Consider the following 22,529-nt stretch of genomic DNA (forward strand, 5'->3'; position numbering starts at 1 on the left):
AAAGTTAATATGCATAAGTTTGGGAAATCATTGTAGAGACACAGATCCCCAAAAGCTAATGGCCTCCATGAAATTCTACATACTGGTTGGAAGCTTGCCTACAAGCTTCTGAAAAATTTTACTGCTCTTACCTCTCACACTGAAAAGGGTAATGCCCATACACATTTGTGCACTTTATGAATATTACAAAGACTGCTTGATTTTTACTACTGCTTCCTTATTAGGCATTGCCTTCCCTATAGACACCAAAATTACTTCAATAGAAGACTACTTACAGACAAATCCAGAAAGAGGATAGATAGAAACTCCCACATTTCCAAGCAGACACAATTTTCCCTGACTTCTACCAAGTTATATTCTGGCACTTAGCTACCAAGTCTGTTCATGAAACATGAGAGTAAGAGAAGAAACTACCTCAACTCAAACAAGACCGTATACCTGCCTCATACTTCTCTATACACATGCATTTTCCCCTAGGCTGGGAGAAAAATGTCAGGCCAGGTAAGCCAAGGTTTTGACCAGGGAGGACCCTCTCACTCATGCTCCAGAGGTTGTCTATGAGTAAGATACTAATATCAACTTTGTAAATAGCTTTTGTTACACTGACTTTTGGTTGCAAAGTTTTGGCAAGCTTATAATTCAGAACTGTAGGCACTTGGTCAGCACAGGACAGCGTTTTGTTTCTGGGTTGTTGTAAAATAGAAATCTGCTTTAAGTAAGAATTACAGGAGTACACTTGAGAAACGCAGGTCATCAGATCTTCTAGAGGATGCATCAGATCAGAAGTGCATCAAGCAAAAGCAATTACTTGTCAATTATGACACTTCTTCCAAACTGAAATAAACAATTTACGGCAGGATATTTGGCTCTAAAACCTTTTCAATAACATATGTTGTTAACTGTATACATCTTCTGTGTCACTTAGTTAAGATTCCCATTATGATGATATGTTAACACATCCTTATGGACATCTTATGTATGCATTTTGAAATATTAGTTGTAAACTACCAGTACTGCCATTCCATAGCAAAAATACATAGACACCAATACTGCCTACAAGTTCAGAAGTCCACAGATAAGGATCAGAATATCAGTTGATACCTTATTACCGCTTACTGTTAGTTTTAGTTCCGCATTATGAGACAGCATTAAGAAGAGCCACAAGACACGAACTTCCCCATTTCAGAAGGAAATGCTTGAGAATCTGTAGGAAGGGTCAAAAACTTCTCCCATGGAAGTATAATTAAGAGCCTCTTGTTTTTAAAAATAAACAGCCAAATTAAGTTATTATCTGTTAATCCTCTGATTAACAGGCTCTCATCTATGGCAAACAAGTAGCTAGTGGTGAAGCAGTACAGACAGCATATACTGACTTGACTTCACCTCTTAGGAGCAAATTATTAGATAAGTTTTCTCAAGGACACCAAATAGGTTAAAAAAAGCTGGGTGTAGGGAAGCAGCAAGTCGTCAGCAGACATCTGTGTTCTTCTCTTTGTCTTAGTTTTCACATTTTTCAAACTGCTGAGCTGCATCAACTCACCAATTCAGCTTAAAAAAAAAAAGTCTTACCAACCCATCTGTAGTGAACTACTAAAACCCAACTGAGAAGACAGCGGATCTTACATAGATTTACCTCAATTAAAAAAATTCATGTTTAGAGATGAAGAGTTTGGACTCATTTACTTGCAAACAATTGAGCCCACTAATTAATGATACTACCACTGTAGTTAAGAACTACAGAGTTGGCACTGCTTTACTTAAGAAGGACGGTTTGTACAGAGATTAGTCTGGTATATACATATTTCTGCAAGTAAGTCTTCAGTGACATTACAGTCCTGCACTACTGATCAGGGATGCTACTGGGCCAAGGACCTAAACCCATTTCATTACAGTAAACTACTTTTAGATCTAGCCTGATGCGTGCAAGCTTAAAGATATAGCATATATGGAAAAAGAGAAGCAAAGTCCATACCAAGCAAAGTGTTGTGGACAGAATAGCTATTACTGACCCATCCAAGAAGGCTTTTTGCATTTGTGAAGCGCTGTCATCCTGTTCTTTGGGAAATGCAGACATTTTGAGAAGAGCAGCACCATTATGGCAAGACCAACACCAAATCTGCAGAAAGACATTTATTGTGATAAACATTGGTAAACTATTTCATGCAAAGTAGTTGACTGAGTCATTACAAAAATTTCTTTATGCTGTGCTTTGTTGAATGTTTTATGTATTCAGTGACTCGGTAACAGCAAACTTCTCTATTTGCACCCCAACTACATGCCTCAGTATGCTATTTACATTGGAAGATTTGCTAAAGATGGCTCTTGTAAATAATTCAACAGTCATCAGTTTCACCACAGAAATAGTAGTCTTTTTCTAGTAGTTAAGCCAAAAAATAACTCACAATAGATACACTCTCATACTTTTCCACATGAGCTGTATGAAAGAGTCACTAAGTCTATGAAACATTAAACATGAGCTCCATAGCTACACTGGTCACTAGAAAAGTAATGCCTACTTATTCCCATGGAAATTGCAACAGTTACGAAGAGCACAATAACACTAATTAATAGAACAAATTTTCAGCTACAAAACACTATTTTTCTATGCAGTCACCACCACTAGCTATGCATTTCATAAGTGATGAAAAAAAGCATGCATGCCACACTTAAAAATCTGCACCAGGGGAGGTGACCCACTGCGCTGTCACCACTGCTGAAATGTACCACTGCTGCCTCACTGTGCTGTCATCTAATGTTTGGTCTCCATAAACATTCAGCAAGTGCCAATGAATGTCAATGGGTGTAATTTTTCCCCACATGGAGGAATTCAATGACGCACCTTTGCTTCATATGCACTTCCAGAGGCAGTCTGACAAAATAGCATCCAACCTTCACTGCCATCAGTGGCATGGCAATAAGATATAAAGGAATATTGGTTGGAAAGGCTCAACCTCTACAGCCATGCCCTCAATATCTGTCTCTGACAACTGTGGGCCAACAAAACCAAATAGGAGGCATTACTTTTGGAGCAGCCCTCATAAATCAAGCCTCATTGTTGCACATATTCTTTACAAGAGGTCAGCCCTCAAAGCTTCTCACTTCCTCTACACAACTTCTTGAGTCCCATCTTAAATCTCTCAAAATGATCTGTCCCTTCACTACTCTCTCAAACAGATTAAATACAGTCAAGATATTGTGAACGCAAACTTCCCATAAAGGATTTGGAAATAATAAGAAGAATTCTACTAACCTTCTGACCAATGCAAAATGCAATAAAGAAAACTTCTTTATATTGTCTGGTCAATGAAGACAAGTAAATTAAATTATTTTGATCTTCACAATTGGGAAGTAAAGATTAGACAGGACAGTATAGAACTATCTTCAGGAACCGATTAAGAACATGAAGTGTACATGTTTTTAATTGGCAAATTTGATAGACACTCAGCAACTAAGGTTAAATATCCTAAGTGAGGTTACTTTGCTATTTGTTTGTAATCTGTCTTACCAGTTCCCCAAGAGTGGTGTGAGTCAGAAAACCAAATCCAGCTACAGGTAGTAGAATATATTTAAGTTCATTTTCTGTTGAGACTGGTAGAATTACTTGACTTTTTTTTTTCCCTCCTGGCTTTGTAAAAATGCTGCACTGTTACAGACATACTATTTACCAGTACTCAAGCTGGCTAACTGGTGCTGTTCAACTATATCTGCACATGCAGTTCTTCACCTCAATACCCAAAATGCATTTGCAGCCCTACATCCTGCCCCAGCTTGGTAACAGTCAGCACTCAGTCTCATGAAACGCAGGCTGATGGAAACACAAATGAATAGTATGTGCAGAGTATAGGACATTAGATATTTGATATGAGTAAATGGGCCTGGGAATCAGCATATTACATTCTTTGCTTTACACCATTCAAGGGAATACAGAACACTTCATGCACCTTTTTTTCCAAAATCTATTTCCTTTACTAGAGGCTACGTAAACTAAATGTGAGCTGTTAGAAACATGTTTTGAAGATGAACGCAGTAACAGAGTACTTGTTGAATTTTATCATCTCAATACAATTATTGACCCCAGCCTCACATGCATATATACTTACAGGAATGCCTCTGCCTTCATACTTTAAAATACTCTCTTCAGAAACACATATGGGAACAACAAAATACAAAGGCAACCTAAGATGACAAAAAAGTTTCATGCGCTTAGGAACAGAACAAAGAACAATCTCCAAGCTCCTTTAATGATGGCACGTGCTTTAGCCCACATGCTAATTATGTATTCACTCTCAGAGCTACAAAAATCTTTCCAACTAGGTAATTTTGTCCTTAACAAAATTTTCAGCTTGTTAACATTTTCTTCCAATCCTGAGCTGTTCATTTTCACTGTAACACTACCCTGACTTCCCAAGGCTGCAATTAAGTCCCACATTCAGTTGTAACATCCAAGGATGATCACTAAGACAGTCTTTGTTCTCATCACACTACTAGCTGTTTCAAACATACCCTTGTAATATAAGATAACTAATTCAATTTCTGCATCTTGTAAGCCATGCGAGTCACAATTCAAGGATGTCATTTAATATATCATGAGTTTCCAGTATCAGATATGACTTACATTTAAGGCCCACACAAGCCATGACAAGTATTTAATCTTAGTTTGAGTCTCAAGACAGATCCGGAATGAGTAATTAAGATGTAGCTCTACTTTGAAAATTGGACTTTCTTTCCAAGGTCTGTGAAACCGTACAGGATTTGACTTGAACAGTAGTACACAACATATTGTACAGATTTCAAATAGATACTCCTTAGCTAAACTGGAAGGCGTATACATCTCTAGCCTTCCACTATTGGAGCAATAATTTAATGTTCACCAGCACACTTGCCGACATACTTCAAACCAGTTCCTTTTTTTTCCCTCCCAAATTAAAAAAAAATAAATCTTAACTGCATGTAATTTGAGTTTTTAACAAGATAAGTGTCATCCTGGCTGCTCAAGTGTGATGAAGTACAGATACTAGACGCACATTATTTCAGTTCCACTTTAACATGGTATTCTTCATCCTTGGATATAATTAGAACTATTCTGATTAAGCTTGACCTAATTTGAAGTTAATTCTGCTTGAGCAAGGATTGCATAAAACAACCTCCCAAGTCAAAGCATACTACAACACAAAATGTAAATCAGATGCTAAAAATCAGGCATAATGCTACCTTATGATGCCAAACATTAATTTTTTGCAGGAATTAATGAGATGTATATCTAAATTTCATTATTAGACATGGCAAGCTTACTTTTCGGAGACTCTGTAGCCTTCATTGGTGGATACTGCTTTGTATTGCACGTTCCCCTTTGTTCGCTCCAACTCATCACGCCAGTCTTCAAGAGTATCAAACATCACAGTTTGGTTTCTTGCATCTATCAGATAAATCATGTTAATTCAGATTTCGCATTTCATTTAGTGCTCATTCTTTTATCACAGATAGGAGTTTTACAATGAATATAGCATCTGAGGAATTTAATAAGAATGGAAAATTGATTACAGCAGTTGGCCACAATCATTTCAACGAAGATTTTTCCCATACTTCCACTTAGCCACCTGAACAACAGTTACAACAGTAAACTGATTTAGCCACAATTCTAATTCAATAGACACATAATTTACGGAGTAATGTCAATTGCTCTGGACACTGGTCATAATTAAATATCCTGCAAAACTGAAATGATAAGCAGTGCTATAACTTCCATGGAAGATACAACTGCAGTGCCTAATAAAAACTAGTTTCTTCCACATTTACTTAGTCTCTGCCTGGAAGAACCTCTTTTTTCTGATGTTTGTAGTTGAAACTGAATAGCTGAATTGCAGCTGAATTACCTAAGCCAGCAGTGTGCCCTTGTAGCAAAGAAAACCAACCTATTTTTGTCTGCATTAGGAAAACCACTTGCCACAAACTGAATGAGCTGATTATTCCTCTGAATTCAGAACTGGTGAGGCCACTGTTGGAACAATGTATCCAGCACTAAGGGCCTCAGCACAAGACAGGAACAGTACAAATCCAGTGAAGATCCTCTCAGGGCTTGTTGAAATAATAGATAAGACTCTGAATGCTGAGATTATTCAGCTTGGAGAACAGAAAACTCCATGGGATCTCAACACACAAACTCCTGATTGGGTAGATGGGGGAAGCATGGAATAAAGAATTTGTAGCTAGACGCTTAGAGGTATCCAGTGAGATGATATATGGCAGCATGCACAAGTTGAAATGCAGCAGATTTCATTCAAACATAAGAATAACAAAGAAGGCTGTCAAATAATGAAATAGGTTGCCCTAGATCTGTGGATTCTTCCTCAGAGATATTCAAAACTCAACTGGATGTAACTCTGAGGAACTTGCTGTAGTTGAGACTACTCTGACTAGTACAGGGCAGAGTGGAGAAGATGGAAAGGCACATGACTGGTTGATATCCAAAGGTTTCACCTGACCCCATGATTTTGTAATGGCATGAAATATTTTGATAAGTGTCCATTTAACATCTTGGGTACAAGGAAAACTTTCTTCTGGAAAAGAAGCATGTATTTTTGGTGCACCAAGAGTCAGGTTAACTTAAAACAACACTATTGCTTTAACTGAAGACAAAACCACTGCATTCTAGGAAGTGCACTGATAACTTTTTATCTTAAGTTTTGAATATTACTATATTATTCAGCCAAGTTTGATCAATGGGAAATTTATGTAATAAATCGGCAAAAAGGAAGACAGATAATTACTGGAACCTCACTATACAAACCTATGGGTTTTTTTGTAGTTGCCTGAGCAAGGTAGATTCCTTGCAAATAAGAGAGAAAAGGGAAATCCTCTGTCAGTGGCCATTGCAACTGTAGTAACTTAAAAGTTAAGAACAGGAAGTTTGGTTCGCTGTAATGCTACACAAAACAGCAATAAAATAAGCAAAATATCTTCCAGATAAGAGAACTCTGGGGAGATGCATACGAAAAGCATATACAAATACTGATAACAGTTTTCAATCCAAAGATTTTACTCTTGCTTGTAAAAATTCAGCAAAACTTCACTGACATTCACAAAGATTAACTGTAGATGATTTAGAGAGTTTTAGGACAAACTGCAACATTGCACGACAAATGAATCTTCAGAGGCAGACTGCTAATCAGGTAGAGTCATAAACCAAGTACAAACTCAGCTACTAAGCATCACAGACTGCTTTAGGAACTAACAGCATGCAACAGATACAATCTAAAAATACAAGAACATTTACCTGTGTTGTTTGGGGCAGCTGATGCATAAGAAAACAAAAACAAGCGTTTAAGCAGCTTAGGAGTCTGGCTATGATGAATTATGCCACTGACAATCTAGGAAAGGACCAAAAATTAACACCCAGACTAATTAAACAGTCAGTGTAAACAACATTACTTTTGAATCCTCTCTCCCAGGTTTAAAACAAAACCCCTCTATTGGTTCTATCTACAGCAGCTGAAGAGTAACTTCTGGAAGGCCTTTTCACTTGTGTTCAGAGCAATGTACTTACTTGACTCCATGAGAAGCATTCTACATGTTCAACTTATAGATTGACCCATTTTAATAAAGCCAGTAAGACTTCTAGGTCTGCATTAAAAGAACTCAAAGCATCAGGAAACTTACTGCTTTTCTATTAGCAAGACTGAGATGCACAATGTTGTAAAGTAGTATCACATAAGCACAGAACAGCTTTACAAGTTAGTTGGATCTGAAGCTAATTATACATGTCACTCTCAAGCTCCACCTATCCTCATGTGCAACTACATTTTATCTTTTTAACTGCTGTATGTAAAAGTGTTTAATGAATAAGGCTGGCTTAAAGAAGTCTCTCTTTCTTAACTGGAAATGCTCAGAAAACACTTCAACTTAAATGGATCTCTTAGAATTAATTTCATCCTTCCCTCATCCCCAACAAAGAAACTAATACCTAAAACCATGCTTAAAAAGGAAGAAAAAAAAAAAACAAATGAAGTTCCTATACTTACTCTTTTTACTTCCTCTTCTTTTGTATATCTGAGGCAGAAGTTAAATACTCTAAGGTCCTTGCAGTAGATAATTAGCTTCTCTGGGTATTTTCTCAGTTGTCCGGTTAGAAGTTTCTTTTTCTCATCATAAACTGCAAAATCAACAAGATTTAAAAAAAAAAAGTCAATTGATAAAATTATCCCTACTTGCCCATTCAAACTTTGAGAAACTAATTCAATCCCATGTTTCAGCAATAATTGAAACAAGCATGCCACAACAATATTGCAAGCTGTGGGTTGATGCACTCATCCGCTTTAACATAAGCCCACTCATGTTACTTGCTACACGGTAGGAAGTGGACTTACAGCCAAACCATCTGCTCACTGCTTACTTTTGTTCATTATGACAGTGTAAGTTCAGTTTTGAAATACATGAAGAACAATTTAGTAGTTTTGCCTGAGAGTCAGGCAACCTTCTTTAAAAATTATTTATTTTAAACCATTACAAATCCCTCAAGACAGCCCTTTGTTGACTTGCTTTTGAGAATATGTATTTTTGCACCTTCAAGTACTATCAGCTCAGCCACTGGAAAGAAAACCAAACTATCTCATAACAATGCTCCAATATTCTCCCTCATCTACCTCTTCACCAATCTACACCACCGTTCATAAATACTCTGAACACTAATCCAAAGTCAGGCTGCTCAATAAAGTCTTCCTTACTGCTTACAAATTGCTAATCCCATGCCTGCTTTTTTTTTTTTTTAAAGCAACATAGGCATACCTAATAAGTTCTGCTGAAAAAAAAAAACAAAAAAACAAAAAACCAAAACAAACAAACAAACAAAAAACCACATTTTGTTTGGCTTGTAAAGTAAAAGCTTATTTTCTACCACCCTTGATATTTTGAAAAAAAAAAACAAGAGTCTCATCAAACAAAGTTCCCTTAGACACAAACAAAAGGCATTAAGGAATTACTCACTTGCACTACTCTGCAATGCAACTGCTTAAATGCAATTTTTAAATTCATATTGATGGGAAATAGTTGACACAGTTTAGAATAAGATATTTGTACAATCTTAATCAGAGACTAGGTACAGTATATTTTTCACCATGAATAAATGCACTTCGAAGAAGATGATCAATCTAGATTTTGTTTAGGGCAGACAAGCATGAGGGATGAAACTGGATTCTTGCAGATCTTTTATCTGTCATTTCATCATTAAAATAACCACAGTTGCTCTCCCCAGATTACCCAACATAGTACTGAAAGCAGAAACTCTATTCATTTTCTAAAAAGGATATGTACAGAACAATTAGAATGCATGTAGAGGTGTGAGACATGTTAAACCGAGAGCTGACCTACCTCCATAGATTTGATCTACACATTGCAGGGTTATGTCATTTTCTCCTATGATCTTATTCTTAAATTGTGGCTCCTAGAACACAGGAAAAAAAAATCTCAGAAATCTTGTACTACTAAGAACTAGCACCTTCTCGCAAGTAAAGCATCTTCGGTACATACTGCAGTATCAGTTTTACTCTTATTTTTGTAAGCTGTGTAAGACAAAGCATGAAACAGCTCTTAAAATACATAAAGACATAGGTTACACAAGCATGATATATAAACTGAAGATTGTGTTCAAGTTTCCACTATGTCTGCAATCATTCTTACTTTTCAAGTTACTTTGAAGCACGCGTTTCTACTGAAGGTCACATTTTAAACTAGAATCACTTCAGTAAACAGGAAATACAGTAACTTTATGTAATCCAAGCCCTTTTATGAAAAGTTTCCTTGCTGTGGGAAACTGGCAGGAAACAGAAAGTGTCTTAAAAGAATGCATATCCCAAGAGTTCTCAGGAAACTTATTCCAACATAAGAATTGGATGTATCACTAGGCAAAATAAAGTCACATGAGCCCATTCTGTCAGGTTCCCTCCGCCTTCCCTGAGTTCAGAGGATTAAAAAAGGATTTGAGTGATGCCACAATTAAACACATTCTGAATACTAATGCTAGAAGGCTTATGTACACTGCACTAGCAAATAACATAGTTGTGAACAAAGTCAGCCTCATTCAAACTATTTCCAGGTCTGCGCTACTCTGAAATAGGTGACTAACAATGAACTTATACTGAGAAATACTTGCTGACTCAGTTTGCTATAAACCCAGGATTTAACAAGCCGAAGACAGAACAGAAATTAGCAAGGTCACTGCCATGTTTAGAACATATCTCATGGGATCTGTGGGAAGGGCTGTGCAGCTTTGTCCAAATTCCTTTCAGAAGGCTTGAAAAATACCATATTTTGCTGTAAAAGCCTTAGTTTTCAGTATTAAATTCCCTGAAACTCTGTCCCTCAAATATCTGACCACAATCAATACATCTCATTCACTTTCAAGTTGATCTTGCACTCCTAGGAGCCATATACTAGTTCTTCCTACACTTGCAGCACCTAAATGGACCAGGTTCATGTGCTCCAGCACACCTGAAAAAGTGTGGCATTAGCACTACTCTTTGAGGACTCAATTTGAATACCAAAGAAAAGGAAACTAGACAACTTATTTCTAAGAACTAGGAATGCTTTTGCTTTTAAAACACTGGTCAGCTTGAAATCTTTGTAGTTGACACTTGTCTGTGAGTGGAATAATGCAGAGCTTTACTGAGCCATACAGCAGTTATTTTGAGGATTTCCACTGTATTTCAGCCTACCCGCTCTCTTGGAACTGTAAAATGGTTCTGTAGATGCAACCCAAATTCAAGTCCAGTGTTACTCATCATTAGAAATATGTTTGATGTTGACACTTGTGCAAGTGCTACTAGACAAGCAGTGACGTTTAAACAAATTGTAGATTTAGCTTCCAAACCATTCAATTCTTTTAACTTAAGCTTAAACATAATTACTGATTCACAAGGTAAATAAAAATGTATAAACTACATCTAGTTATAAATATCCATATACAAATTTAAAAAATGTTCACTGAAACAGTCTGATCTTGAAGCAGGATATGTATGGATCAAAGATGCAGACTGATTAACACAAGTCTAGCACCATTAAAACTTTCTATAAATATATATTCATTCTTAGATAAAAGAAAGGTAAATTTATTTAGTCGAAGAGACTATACTTCCTCAAAGTCTGTTTGGTCATAATAAGAAGATTTGTCTTCCTACATTATCATCTGAAGTAGAATCATCATCCAGGAAAGCAATCTTGAAGTTTGTGCATACAAGTTTTCCGTAAGTGCCACGATTTGACCCATCTTCTTGTATGTACTTATATACCGTGCTTGCCTCACAAAGCAGCTGTTCACCTGTATAAAACAAAAAACAAAAAATAACTTGTAACATAACTGATATGTATCATTACTTCGATAGATCTTAAAAATCAGCATTTACTTCTTTACAATGTAATTGTATGCCTGAAGCTATTTAAGTACTTACAGAAAGAATAAGAGGCAGTTCTTGAAATCAGTACCCAGAGAGCCTGTTGGGTTACTAACACAACTAAAGATGAACTAAACACTGTTCAGCTGCACACAACAAATTTTATAATCAGAAGCATCTTGACCATTGCCCAGTAACTGGAGAATAACACAGACTATAGAAGACCCACCACACATATGTATATTTGAAAAACAAATCCCAAGCCCCAGTAGAGAGCAGTTAATACAGTCAATGAACAAATTGAAAACTGTTAGTTTTCCACACCACTAAACTGTTAATAATGCTGAAACATCTGAGTTAATTATTACAAGGTCCTCATAGCTAGTTTTCCATAGCCTTAACTGGATATCTTCTTTATTTTACATATCCCAAACTATTTTAAAGTTCTCAAACAAGCTATATAAATGTTTAGTGAAGTTTTAATCTCCAAATCAGCAGATACTCAACTTCTAGTTTAAAATAAAAACACGTTTTAATAAGTACAGACACTCAGGCTGCTCTTTTCTAGAAAGAAAACTTGACAGAACAACACTATATTAAGCCTTCCCTTGTGTTCTGTCTTAGCAATCTCATCTCTCCTAACCTTGGAAAACACCGATTGTGTTTTCAAACAGATGTAAATTTTAGAAGACTCTCAACAATGAATGAGATAGGGAAAGGCCAAAATAGCTCAAAGTGGAAACAAAGCACATAGAAGTTCAGTATCTACTAGTTCACTGTCTTTAGTTTGAAGGCACAAAAAGAAATCTAAACAACCTTAAAGAAACAAAACAAACTGGAAGCTTGGACGATTTTCCACATGCATCTTAGCTGAAGATACTGTTCTCCGCAAAATATGCATCAACTTTTTATAAATTCTCTATATGCAGATAGATACTTAAAATATTCAACCTGTGTGGTGGTAACCCACAAACAAGTATTTTACCATCCTTCACATGGATGTAACTTGAGTGTTTATAGTACACAAATGAGAGTATGTATAATTTACATAATTCTTTTATTATTTAATTCTAAGCACAGTTACCTGGTAGTAAATGAGGATTTACTTCCTTTTCAATGGGTTCCTTTACATGTATTTCCTAGAGAGAAGAAGAGTGATTACTTCTTTGCAGAAATCATATCTTTAATATACACTGTACATGACTGCACTCACATCCTAGCTAACAGGAAAATTAAAGTTAGGGAGAGTACTTCCTCTCCTAGGGTAAAGAGAAAGTTTGCAGTACACTCTTTCCACTTAAGGTCAGCTGTCTACTAGATAGATCATTAAGTTAGTTTCACGCTGTTGAAAACTTGAAAAATGAAATTGCTTTCACAAGGAACAGACAAAAAATAAGCATTACTAATAGCGTTTAAGTTTTTTCAGTAAAAATTAATGGGTAAGTGTAAACCTAGTGTTACATTACCTCCCAGAGTTCACTGGAAGCTCTTCCACACAACTAGTATTTGTTTATAATACACCCTTGGTAGTTTTTAATTCCTCATCCTTTGTTGCCTGTTTCCACTTTCCTTATGTGTATTTTTGCAATCAAGGTATGTAAGTCACTTAAACAGCACTAAGATTATAGTGCAAGAGACTTCTGAATCTCAGAGCAAGGAGGGAACACGAGTCAGAAGATGTTTGAGTCCAAACTGCATAAAACAAACCTATTCAACCCTCAGTATCACTTATTCTGGCCTTGAGGTGCTGGGCTAAAAATCCCCAGCTGAAGGAGTATTAAACAGGGGAACACACTACACCCTTCCTGCTCAGCCAGATCAGACTTCCTCCTGCAGTAGAGTCACTTTGCACGCTCTCAAGTTTTTTGTGGAAAACTATTAGTTAACTGGAAACCACCCCCAGGGCCACAGCAGTAAGCAAACTAATTTTAGCTTGTGACAGCATCCAAAGTCAGATTTTTCAAATCAAGACAAGCAATCAAAAGGAGACACAAGCAACAGGGAAAAAAAAGGCTCTAAGAGCATAAAAATAATCTCCATTTACCATTTGTATAAACATTTGCTCTCAAAGCTCAAAAGAGTTTTACAGCTGCATAGTAAAACTACCAGGAAACTATGAGGGGAGCAGCAGATTTTCAAGGCGGGCTGACAGAGGCAAAGGTTCTCAAAAAGCAGCAGTGTTACAAAGAAAAATCTGTAACTACAGTTGGCAGCTGACACAGAGAACAGAGCACAGTTTGCTGCCTTTGACTTCCAGGACTGGCTTTTGTACAAGTAATTTTAACAAAAGTTGATGTTTGTAAGTTAAACAAGTTACTATACAAATACAGCTCAGGCCAAACACTGCGGCATTCAGAGAAGAAATGTGGTTTCCTAACGTTGGGTTTTCACTACTGGCAGCTCTGCACTGAGCACTGTTTTCCAGTGCTTTTACAGTTACGCCTCCTGTATCACTACATGCACCTGAGTACAGCACTGTTCACTTACAAACTATAAACCAACAATCACTGCTATAGAGCAATAAAAAGGTATATTGACTTGGCATTCTCCTATTAGCCTTGAAGAGATAACAAAGAATGTAATAACTACCGTGTACACACATAAACCACTTAAGTTTCACACTGCATACATCTACCACTTTTTCAGTGCTGCAAGAAAATTACAGCAGAAAAAATAAAATATCAGACACCAAAGAATTCCTTTGAGCTAACATCTATCTGTTAAAGTATATGAAAAGCTTTTTATAACAGGTTCAAAATGATTTGTCCCGATGACACAAGTGGTTAAAGGGCAAATTAGGTGACTTCTGAAAGCTGTAGGAATTTTACTTAGATAGCACCACAGCAAATCATTGACTTCAGTCAAACATACACTAGAGATCAGCTTCTAAAAATGTAACTCCACCACTGGTTAACAGAAAACAAAAATGATGTACTAACTACAAGCAGAACTACATAACAGCTTACAACTGCTGAAACCCCACAAACAAGGGATCTATTTGAGAGTCGCTTACATTCCCTAACAAAAGCGTTAAGTCCTTCAAAGATGGTTTTCATTCACATGCACTAAGGATGGCGAGAATGCAAGCAATGAACAGCTGAACACAGCCGAAGAATCCATCCTGCTGCACTTATTTCCCAAGGAAGGACACTAAAATGTTGAATTCTGTTAGTGTCATTCCATCTGTGTTCTTTTAAGAGATAAGGCAAAGATCTGAGGAAAAGTTGTTAACTAACCACGAGTCAGTACACGCTGTACTGAACTCAGTTTAGCTATTCTTTCTTCTTTATCAACTTGAACCTTCCAGCGGGTTCCAGTTTGGGACAATCAGATCCTAGGGCTGACTTTAGTGCCTACAGCCACCACAAGGCACGCTCCTCAACATCCGTTTAATCACAGCCGTACAGTTAATGCTCCCTTATTCCCAGGTTTGAGTGATTACATAGTGAGGTAATTCGCAGTTCATAAGACCAGATAGGAAGCCTCTACATGCGTTTGTTTTTATTGTTACTGCCTAATGATAGCAGAACCAGCTCATGAACAGGCCAGATGAGCACAGAACCAAAAGCAAGTAAAGTAGCAGAAGCAGGTCTAAGCCCTTCAACAAGCTATAAAATCTGCTCAGACCATAGGAAGCTTCACCCTTCGACCATTTGTTGAAGTTACGCATGCAAGCACTTTATGTATATGACCACTGAAAACTACCCACACATATGCATCGATGCATCTTCACCTGCAGCATCCTCATTCTGAGCACCTGAAGCAGCATCTTCACACTTCTTACTCAAGATACAACACAGAAAATCCTACTAGCAATGATACAATAAAAGACACCTAGAGGACACCATGCAGGAAGTTTGGATTGCCTAAGAAAGGAGGGAAACAAAGACCTCCACTTTAATGAACATCGTACAGACTTTCCCCACCTATGTGTATACCATACTCTGCATGACTTTTTCCAGGTTATCTGAGTAAACCGTGAGAGGCAACAAACCTACATTTTATGTGGTTATGATTGGTAACTTTAGAGTACACAAAATCATGCCAAAACTGCAGGCTGACATGGCACACCATATAGCAATTTGTTCTGCATCATCCTTCTCACTGGTCCAAGCCAACCTGAGCTGACAGCACTGTGACTGCCCTGAAGACACCATGTTCCTCATGGATTCTTCGCTTCAGTAGCAAGGTGTTGCCTAATGCTGTTAAATGGCTTTCTTAAACAGCCTGCAGGAAAGCTCCATGTCATACCGAAGCATGCTGTGGACTTCCCTTTTTTTTTTTAAATTTAACTGTACTTCACTACACTCAGTGTTCTCTAGAAGACTATTTTCTGATCAAACAAGACTAATCCCATCCTGCATTCCAAATAAAACAGAAGAGATACTCACCACATTTTAATTAAAATAACAGTACTGAAAATAATCTCTAAATGCCTGTTTTCCTTCCTTTCACAGCTCCATTACCCAAGAATCCATTAGATCACTGCACATGTTTTCCACATTGTTTCATCTTTTATCCTTTCCTCTTTCCTCACATTGTTCTGTCCATCTCCTCTGACTTCAGTGCCCGGTTTCCCCCACGTCAGCTTGCAGCCCAGCTGCCCAGCTGGGGAACTTTTAATTCTTACACCACCCATCACTCCCACCACTCTAATCTGGACAGCCATCAGTACAGAACACACAGTGAGATATCAAGATCTACCATAAACAAGTATTTGTATGATTCTATGATGTGTAGTAGTTCCAGGCTGCTTAACTTCCATGCACATTCCACAGGGCACGCTCTGCATCTACTAAATAACCAGCAGTCACCTCCTCTTTCTGATCTTGTTTTGACTCCACACTCACTCAGAGCTCTGATGGGCAAAGGAACAACCAGGCACCACTACTGCTGCTCTGAAACTGCATGGAACAGAAGTACAGGATTTTGAATTGATACATAGGTTATTATTTACATAGGTTAGAAAAAGAAAATACCAGGGGTTAATACAAGAACTAACCTCTTAGAGGAATTAACATGAAAATTTTAACTTCAAAGCACATACACCAAAATAAAGAGTAAGCTTCTAATCAAGTTTTATTCAAACTGAGGTTTCATGGAAAATGTTATTCGGTATGTTAATCTTGTATAAGTTTACAGTTTCTAAGTTTTAAAGTTAGGAAACATGACGTAATTCACTGCTTCTGTTTTCTGTGTCCCAGCAGACAAATATTCCTAGCCTATGACCAGGCATGTCAAAACATTGACTTTTACACCCTGGTGTTCACCCCATTTCCTGCAGGGTAGCCAAGTCCATCCTGAGGGGAAGTGTGTCATTAATATCAACATCCTATGGGCTCGCTCTTAACAGACCACTGATTGATCTGTGGCTCCATACAGCAGAGCATAACTAGGTTATATTTAGCCAGATGTCAGAAACTCCACTTTTCCAGACGTTCTGTGAAACACAACGGAAGCCACTTCCATTCCTTAACAAATAGCATCTTCTGTTCACACCTTACTTCTAACGTGCCATAGAGTATTACCATGAATAGAATTCTCACTTCTTTTAATAGACAATGAAAAAGCAAAAGCAGCTTAAAGCTGGCTTGATCTCACTGAGCATTACCTACAGCGTCCCTGGGGCGCAACAAATGGAGGCTAGGCAAGCTGGGGCTGGAACCAAGCTCAATACTGCCCACTGCACTTCTTTAGTGCAGGGCTCCCCTAACCTAGCATCAGTTCTTAAACAATTTTCCAGGCAAAGAAGGACAAGCCCAGCGAACATGAAGGTTGCAAGCATGAACAGCTACAGCATAACGCTAGTACATTGCCCTGTACGGCCAGATAACCTTGCTGCAAGTCAGAACCATACACAAAAGGAGTCAAGGCTCCATACATTCAGAGCAGAGCCCATCATCAGATCAGATGCCATCCAGATGTAAGCTTAAACTCACAAAGCCCCCGTGCAGCTGTTTCCCACTTTGTGGCAGTCTACCAGAGGTGGACACTAAACGTGACTGTCAGCTATGTGCTTTCCCAGGCAACTGCTAATGAAAGCAACAGCCTACAGCCTCCCCTAGTATGGCAATTGCATTATCTTGATGAAATGAGACTTTCCAGTTCACCAAATTCCGTTCCACAGAAGAGGGAGTGGAACATTTCCCCTGTTTTACCAGCATAGCCTCAGTTTCAAAACTCAGCAGTTTTTAACATGGAAGTTAACACGTACAGAAAATTTGTGTCCTGAAGGTTGTCATCTCCACATGCACATGGAGTACAGTTCCTTGACAGATACTCACTTCTGCTTATTTTTAGTCTATCTAACATAGTTTTCTAGATCCCAAGACAATCTCACAGGTTTCATTAGATATCTAGGGTTATATTTTTAATACTACTAAAAACCATTCAAGTCTTTCAGCTTCCTGTGCAATCACGTCGTGGGACAATTACAGGTTGTCAGAAAGACAGCAACACTTGACAGAGCAAAGAGTTAAACTTGCTTTACTTGCTGCCAGCATCTGACCTCTGTTTCACTGAGCTTTTGAAGCCACAGAAAGACAATAGCTGTGTGGCAGAAGTCAGCCTCTACTTATTTCAAAGCTTCAGCTGCAAGAGCCTGTGAAATTTAAGTACATCAGGAAGACAGTTAAAATCAAGAACAAATAAAAAACAATGACCGAGCTCTGGTGCATTAGGATATTTAATTAAGAATATTTCAATATTAAGTGCTCTCGTTATCCTTCCTGCAGCCATCAAGAGCTGCAGTGTTACACAGCAGTAGTTCTAAGCGGGTTAACTACACTTCATTGTCTGGTGGCGTGGTGCACTGCATGTAATGTGACTTACACCTTTTCCCACTGGTCTTTTTTTCCCCTGAGAAGTATGATCACCCAGCATGCTTGCTTAAAGGGTGAACTATCTTTCAGCAAGCCTAACAAGTGAAGCTCCTGCCTCGATTCCAGGAGCTTTATCTGTAGAATAGAAACACTTTCCTAAGGTGAAAGATTGACTCCATGTGGATGTATTTGCAGACCCACAAAGTCTTCATACCTGCTGTTTGTATCCTTTCACTGGGGAGTATAAGGCCGCTTTTGAAGTGCCAAAACTACACGTCACCAGGGCTGAAAAACGTACAAAAACAGAGCTGCTGCCACAAATAAGGAAATAGGCTTTGAACAGCAGAGTTGACTTAAAGAGGCCACAGTAACTCTGCGCTGGTATTTCAGAGACAGTGAGAAGCACAACAGCTGGTTCTCAAGGTCCTTTCAGCAATGTGCTCCGTACTAATTAACAAGATAAGAAAATATTTTCCCGCAGAAGCTATCACGAGGACGGTAGATAAAGCATTATTTTGACACAGATTACAGGGAATCACAGAGGAAGACAACAAGCAGAAAGGACTCGTTTCCAAGATTAACCTTCCCGGATCGCAGCGGTCGGCAACACGGACGAGCTGAAGGGCGCGGAACCAACGCCGCGCAGCACAGCGTGTGCCCAGCGACCGACACACAGCCGCTCCAGCCAAGCCGCCAGCGGCGCACCGCGCCAACCAGCCAAGGGACAACGGCAGAGCGGCACCGAAGAAGCGCAGACTGAGCTCAGCACGGCGCTGCTGAGGAAACGGACCCGGGCTTCCCTGCAGCACCACTACGAGTAATAAAGACGAAGCGATGCCACAGGAGCGGCGAGCTGGGCAGGTCCCACGGCACAGCCCCGAGGGCCGCGCGGGCAGTCCGCCGCCTCAAAGCGCGGCCCTCCGCTGGGCGCCGGGTACCGCCCGCCCCGGCGCAGGTGATGGCGGCCGAGGCCTCCGCCCCCCGCACCGCACAGAAACCCGGCGGGAGAACGGGAGCAGGAAGCGGGACAACCCGCCGCGCCGCGGGAACCGCCGCCGCCCCGCCAGCCCTGCCGCCCGGCCGCGCCCACCCGCCGGCCCCGCACCTCTGGGCTGATGTAGGACACGAAGGACGGCTTGGCCGCCTTGGCCCCGCTGCCCAACATGGCTCCGGCCGCCTCCCGTCCGCTCCAGCAGCCAGCGGCACCGGCGCCGCTTCACGGGACTCCTCCTCGGCGAGGCCCCGGCCGCGGCATCCGGCGCACGGAACGCGACCGCCCCGTCACCTCTGCCCCGCCCCGCCCCGCTCACTGGGCAGAGCGGCTGTCCGTCATGAGAACGTCCTCCTCCTATTGGCTGGCGGCCGTGGGGCGGGGAGCTGAGGAAGCGCCGTGTCCGTGCCTCGCTGCGAGGGGGCAATTAGCGCTGTTCGTTAACCCTGAGTGGTGGCTGCTGAGCGGGTGGGCAGGGCAGGGCAGCGACAGCGACAACGCTTATGAAACACTCATGGAATGGCTGAGCTGGGAGAGGTTTTAAAGTTCTTGTAGTTCTAACCCCTGCCACGGGCTGGTTGCCCCCACCAGCTCAGGCTGCCCAGGGCCCCATCCAACCCGGCCTCGAGCACCTCAGGGGTGGGGCACCACAGCTCTGTGGGCAGCAGTGCCAGCGCCTCACCGCCCTCTCAGTGAGGAATTTCCCCCTAACATCTGACCCAACTCTCCCCTTTTTTAGTTTAAAGCCACTGCCCCTCATCCTCTCTCTATCAGACTGTGTAAAATACCAGTTCCCCTCCTGCTCATAAGTTCCTTCAAGTACTGGAAGGCTGCAATGATGTATCCCTGGTGCTTTCTATTCTCCAGGCTGAACAAGCCCAGCTCCTTCAACCCATCTTCATGGGAGAGGTGCTCCATTCTCTGAGCATCTTCACGGCCCTTCTCTGGACCCGCCTCAACAGCTCAAATGTCCTTCCTGGGGGCCCCTGGCCTGGACACGATACTACAGTGAGGTCTCAGGACAGCAGAGCAGAGGGGGACAATCACCTTCTCCCTGCTGCCTTCCCTCTGTTAATGCAGCCCAGGATACTGTTGGCCTTCTGGGCTGCAGGCACACACTGCTGCCTCATGTGCAGCTTTTTGTCCACCAGAACCCCCAAGTCCTTCTCCACGGGGCTGCTCTCAAGGAATTCTTCTCCCAGTCTGAGCACGCAGCTGGGATTGCCCCGAACCAAGTGCAACACCTTGCATTTGTCCTTGTTCAACCTAATTCAGTCCTTGTGGGCTCACTTTTCAAGCCTGCCCAGATCCCTCTGGATGGCATCCCTTCCTTCTGTTGTGTGCGCCCCCCAGCTTGGTGTCATCAAACTTGCTGAAGGTGCACTCAATCCCACTGTCTATGTCATTGATTAAGATGCCAAAGAGCATCAGTCCCAAGGTGGACCACTAGGAGTATTACCCTCAGGTTCACTCTGTTTACGGCTCACCAAGTCAAAAATCAGCTGTTTGATGGCATGGTGCATATGGAAAGGAAAGGAATGTTTTTATATTGTGCCAGATAATCTTAACTCCAATGGAGGGTGCAGAAGGAGCTTTAATTCCTACAGAGCACATGGGAATTCATTCTTTAACATCTCATCAAAAGAGCCCTACATCCAAGAAGCCGAATGTAACCACTGTTCTGCGGCACCAGAAGATCCTCTCAGCCCCATGCTCCGCTCCCAGCAGTAGTCAGGGCCACTGCGGAGCAGAGGGCAGGTGGGAAAGTGGGGAGCTTCCCTAGCACCCAGCGTGTGGGGCTCAGCCCACTGCAGAGGAGATCTGAAGCCTTTTTCCAAGAATGAGTGAGCTGGATTTGGATCCCTGTGTCATCGGTCAGTGTCTTCACGTTTTTAGAATGGAAGAAACGAAGCTATTACATATGCAAAGTAACTTACCTCGGGAAAGCACATTTGCATCTGAAAAGGACAGCTGCAACCCGAAGTCACTGTGCCTCAACGAACTGCAGGCCACCGGAGCTCTGCTCTCTTTCACTTCCTCAAAAAGCCCTCTGTGCTGTCTTCCCCCTTTCTCTCTTCCAGTCTGGAGTATCTGTGAGGAGCATTCACAGAAGTCAAAAGCAGCTCCTGGGCGGTGTATTAATGCTGCCTCTCTTCCCATGTCACCTCAGCAAGTCTCACTCTGTGCTTCCGACAATTCTCTGTCCATTTGAAAATGAAAGTGAGCATACCAAATCCTGTCACTCCATTCACTTTTAGATGCATATCAGTGACAGTCATGCAAATGGGGGAGAGCAAAACTTTATAGAAAGTCATATTCTAGCACATCTGTGGTGGATGACAAGCACTCAGCATTTCATGGCCCCTACTTTGTCATGGGCTTTTTAAAAACCTGCCCCTGGTATTTTGCATTCCTTCTAAAAATATAATCATGGTATTTACCCCTAAAACTGTCTGCAGGAGGGGAATGCACAGACCAGCTCTGCTCTTCCTATGAACAGAGATTGCTTTGTTTAAAAAAAATTACATGCCATGAATTTGAGTAATTCCTTTGGCCAAATTCTCAGCTGTGCCCAGGGCTCAGTGGAGCAGCTGATGGAGAGAAGCCACAAAATAGCCATTTGCAGCCTTACTTTCTGTTCTCTTTCAGCGATCTTCTGAACTACAGGAATTGTTCTCTCCTGTTTTCCTTTGGGGCAGTCATTCCTCCTCATCAGGGTTCCCTTGATGCTATGGGTCCCGTGCCATCCCCCAGATAAGGCATTATCCTAGGTTGGAGCTGGAGTGCAGTTGGCAAAGATTATCAGCCATGGCTTTTTGCTACATTACAGCTTTTCTGCTGAAAAGCTACCCTGAGACAATTGTAAGATTTTTCTTGCTTTACTCTCGTCTGAGCATTACCAGAAGAACAGTCCATAGATGTAGAAATCTGGACATTCCTACAGGACAATTAGGCTGATACTCCCCAAAGCATTACAGATGGCCATGCATGCATTGGAGGTAGGCGTCCCAGAAGTGGTGGATTTACATTGTGAGCCCAGAGATCAGCCAGGCTTGGTGGGCCTGATGCTTCCTATTTGTATTGCTCAAATAAATAACTCAGGGATTGCTATATTAAATGGTATAAGGCCACATTACTGGAATGAGTGTGCAGGAAATGTGGAAGGCTTGAGACTAAATTTGATGTTGGATTACTGGTAACAATCAGAACTAAAAATTGGAAATGAGAAATGTATTGACATCTTACAAGTAAGGGTCAGCAAATCAGTCTGCCCATAAACAACCAGCTGCATCCCTGCTGTAAACATTTTAAGACAACTTCTTATTAAAAATCTTA

At 40.6% G+C, this 22,529-nt stretch overlaps 1 protein-coding gene across 1 annotated transcript in view; it reads right to left on the reverse strand.

Annotated features, from left to right (window-relative positions):
* The window catches only part of MTMR12 (myotubularin related protein 12), a 33,210-nt gene extending 13,725 nt beyond the window's left edge, over positions 1–19,485 (reverse strand). Inside the window, exons 1-9 of the mRNA XM_424996.8 lie at positions 19,308–19,485; positions 12,466–12,520; positions 11,169–11,308; positions 9,364–9,436; positions 8,019–8,149; positions 7,274–7,367; positions 5,293–5,416; positions 4,101–4,176; positions 2,010–2,116 (exon numbers count right to left, since the gene is read on the reverse strand). Coding sequence (XP_424996.3) covers positions 2,010–2,116; positions 4,101–4,176; positions 5,293–5,416; positions 7,274–7,367; positions 8,019–8,149; positions 9,364–9,436; positions 11,169–11,308; positions 12,466–12,520; positions 19,308–19,367 — 860 coding nt within the window. The 5' untranslated portion in view covers positions 19,368–19,485. The remainder of the gene's footprint in view (positions 1–2,009; positions 2,117–4,100; positions 4,177–5,292; positions 5,417–7,273; positions 7,368–8,018; positions 8,150–9,363; positions 9,437–11,168; positions 11,309–12,465; positions 12,521–19,307) is intronic.
* Between the last annotated feature and the right edge of the window lie 3,044 nt (positions 19,486–22,529).

The sequence above is a fragment of the Gallus gallus genome, chromosome Z (genome assembly GCF_016699485.2).
Source record: "Gallus gallus isolate bGalGal1 chromosome Z, bGalGal1.mat.broiler.GRCg7b, whole genome shotgun sequence".
Lineage (NCBI taxonomy): Eukaryota > Metazoa > Chordata > Aves > Galliformes > Phasianidae > Gallus > Gallus gallus.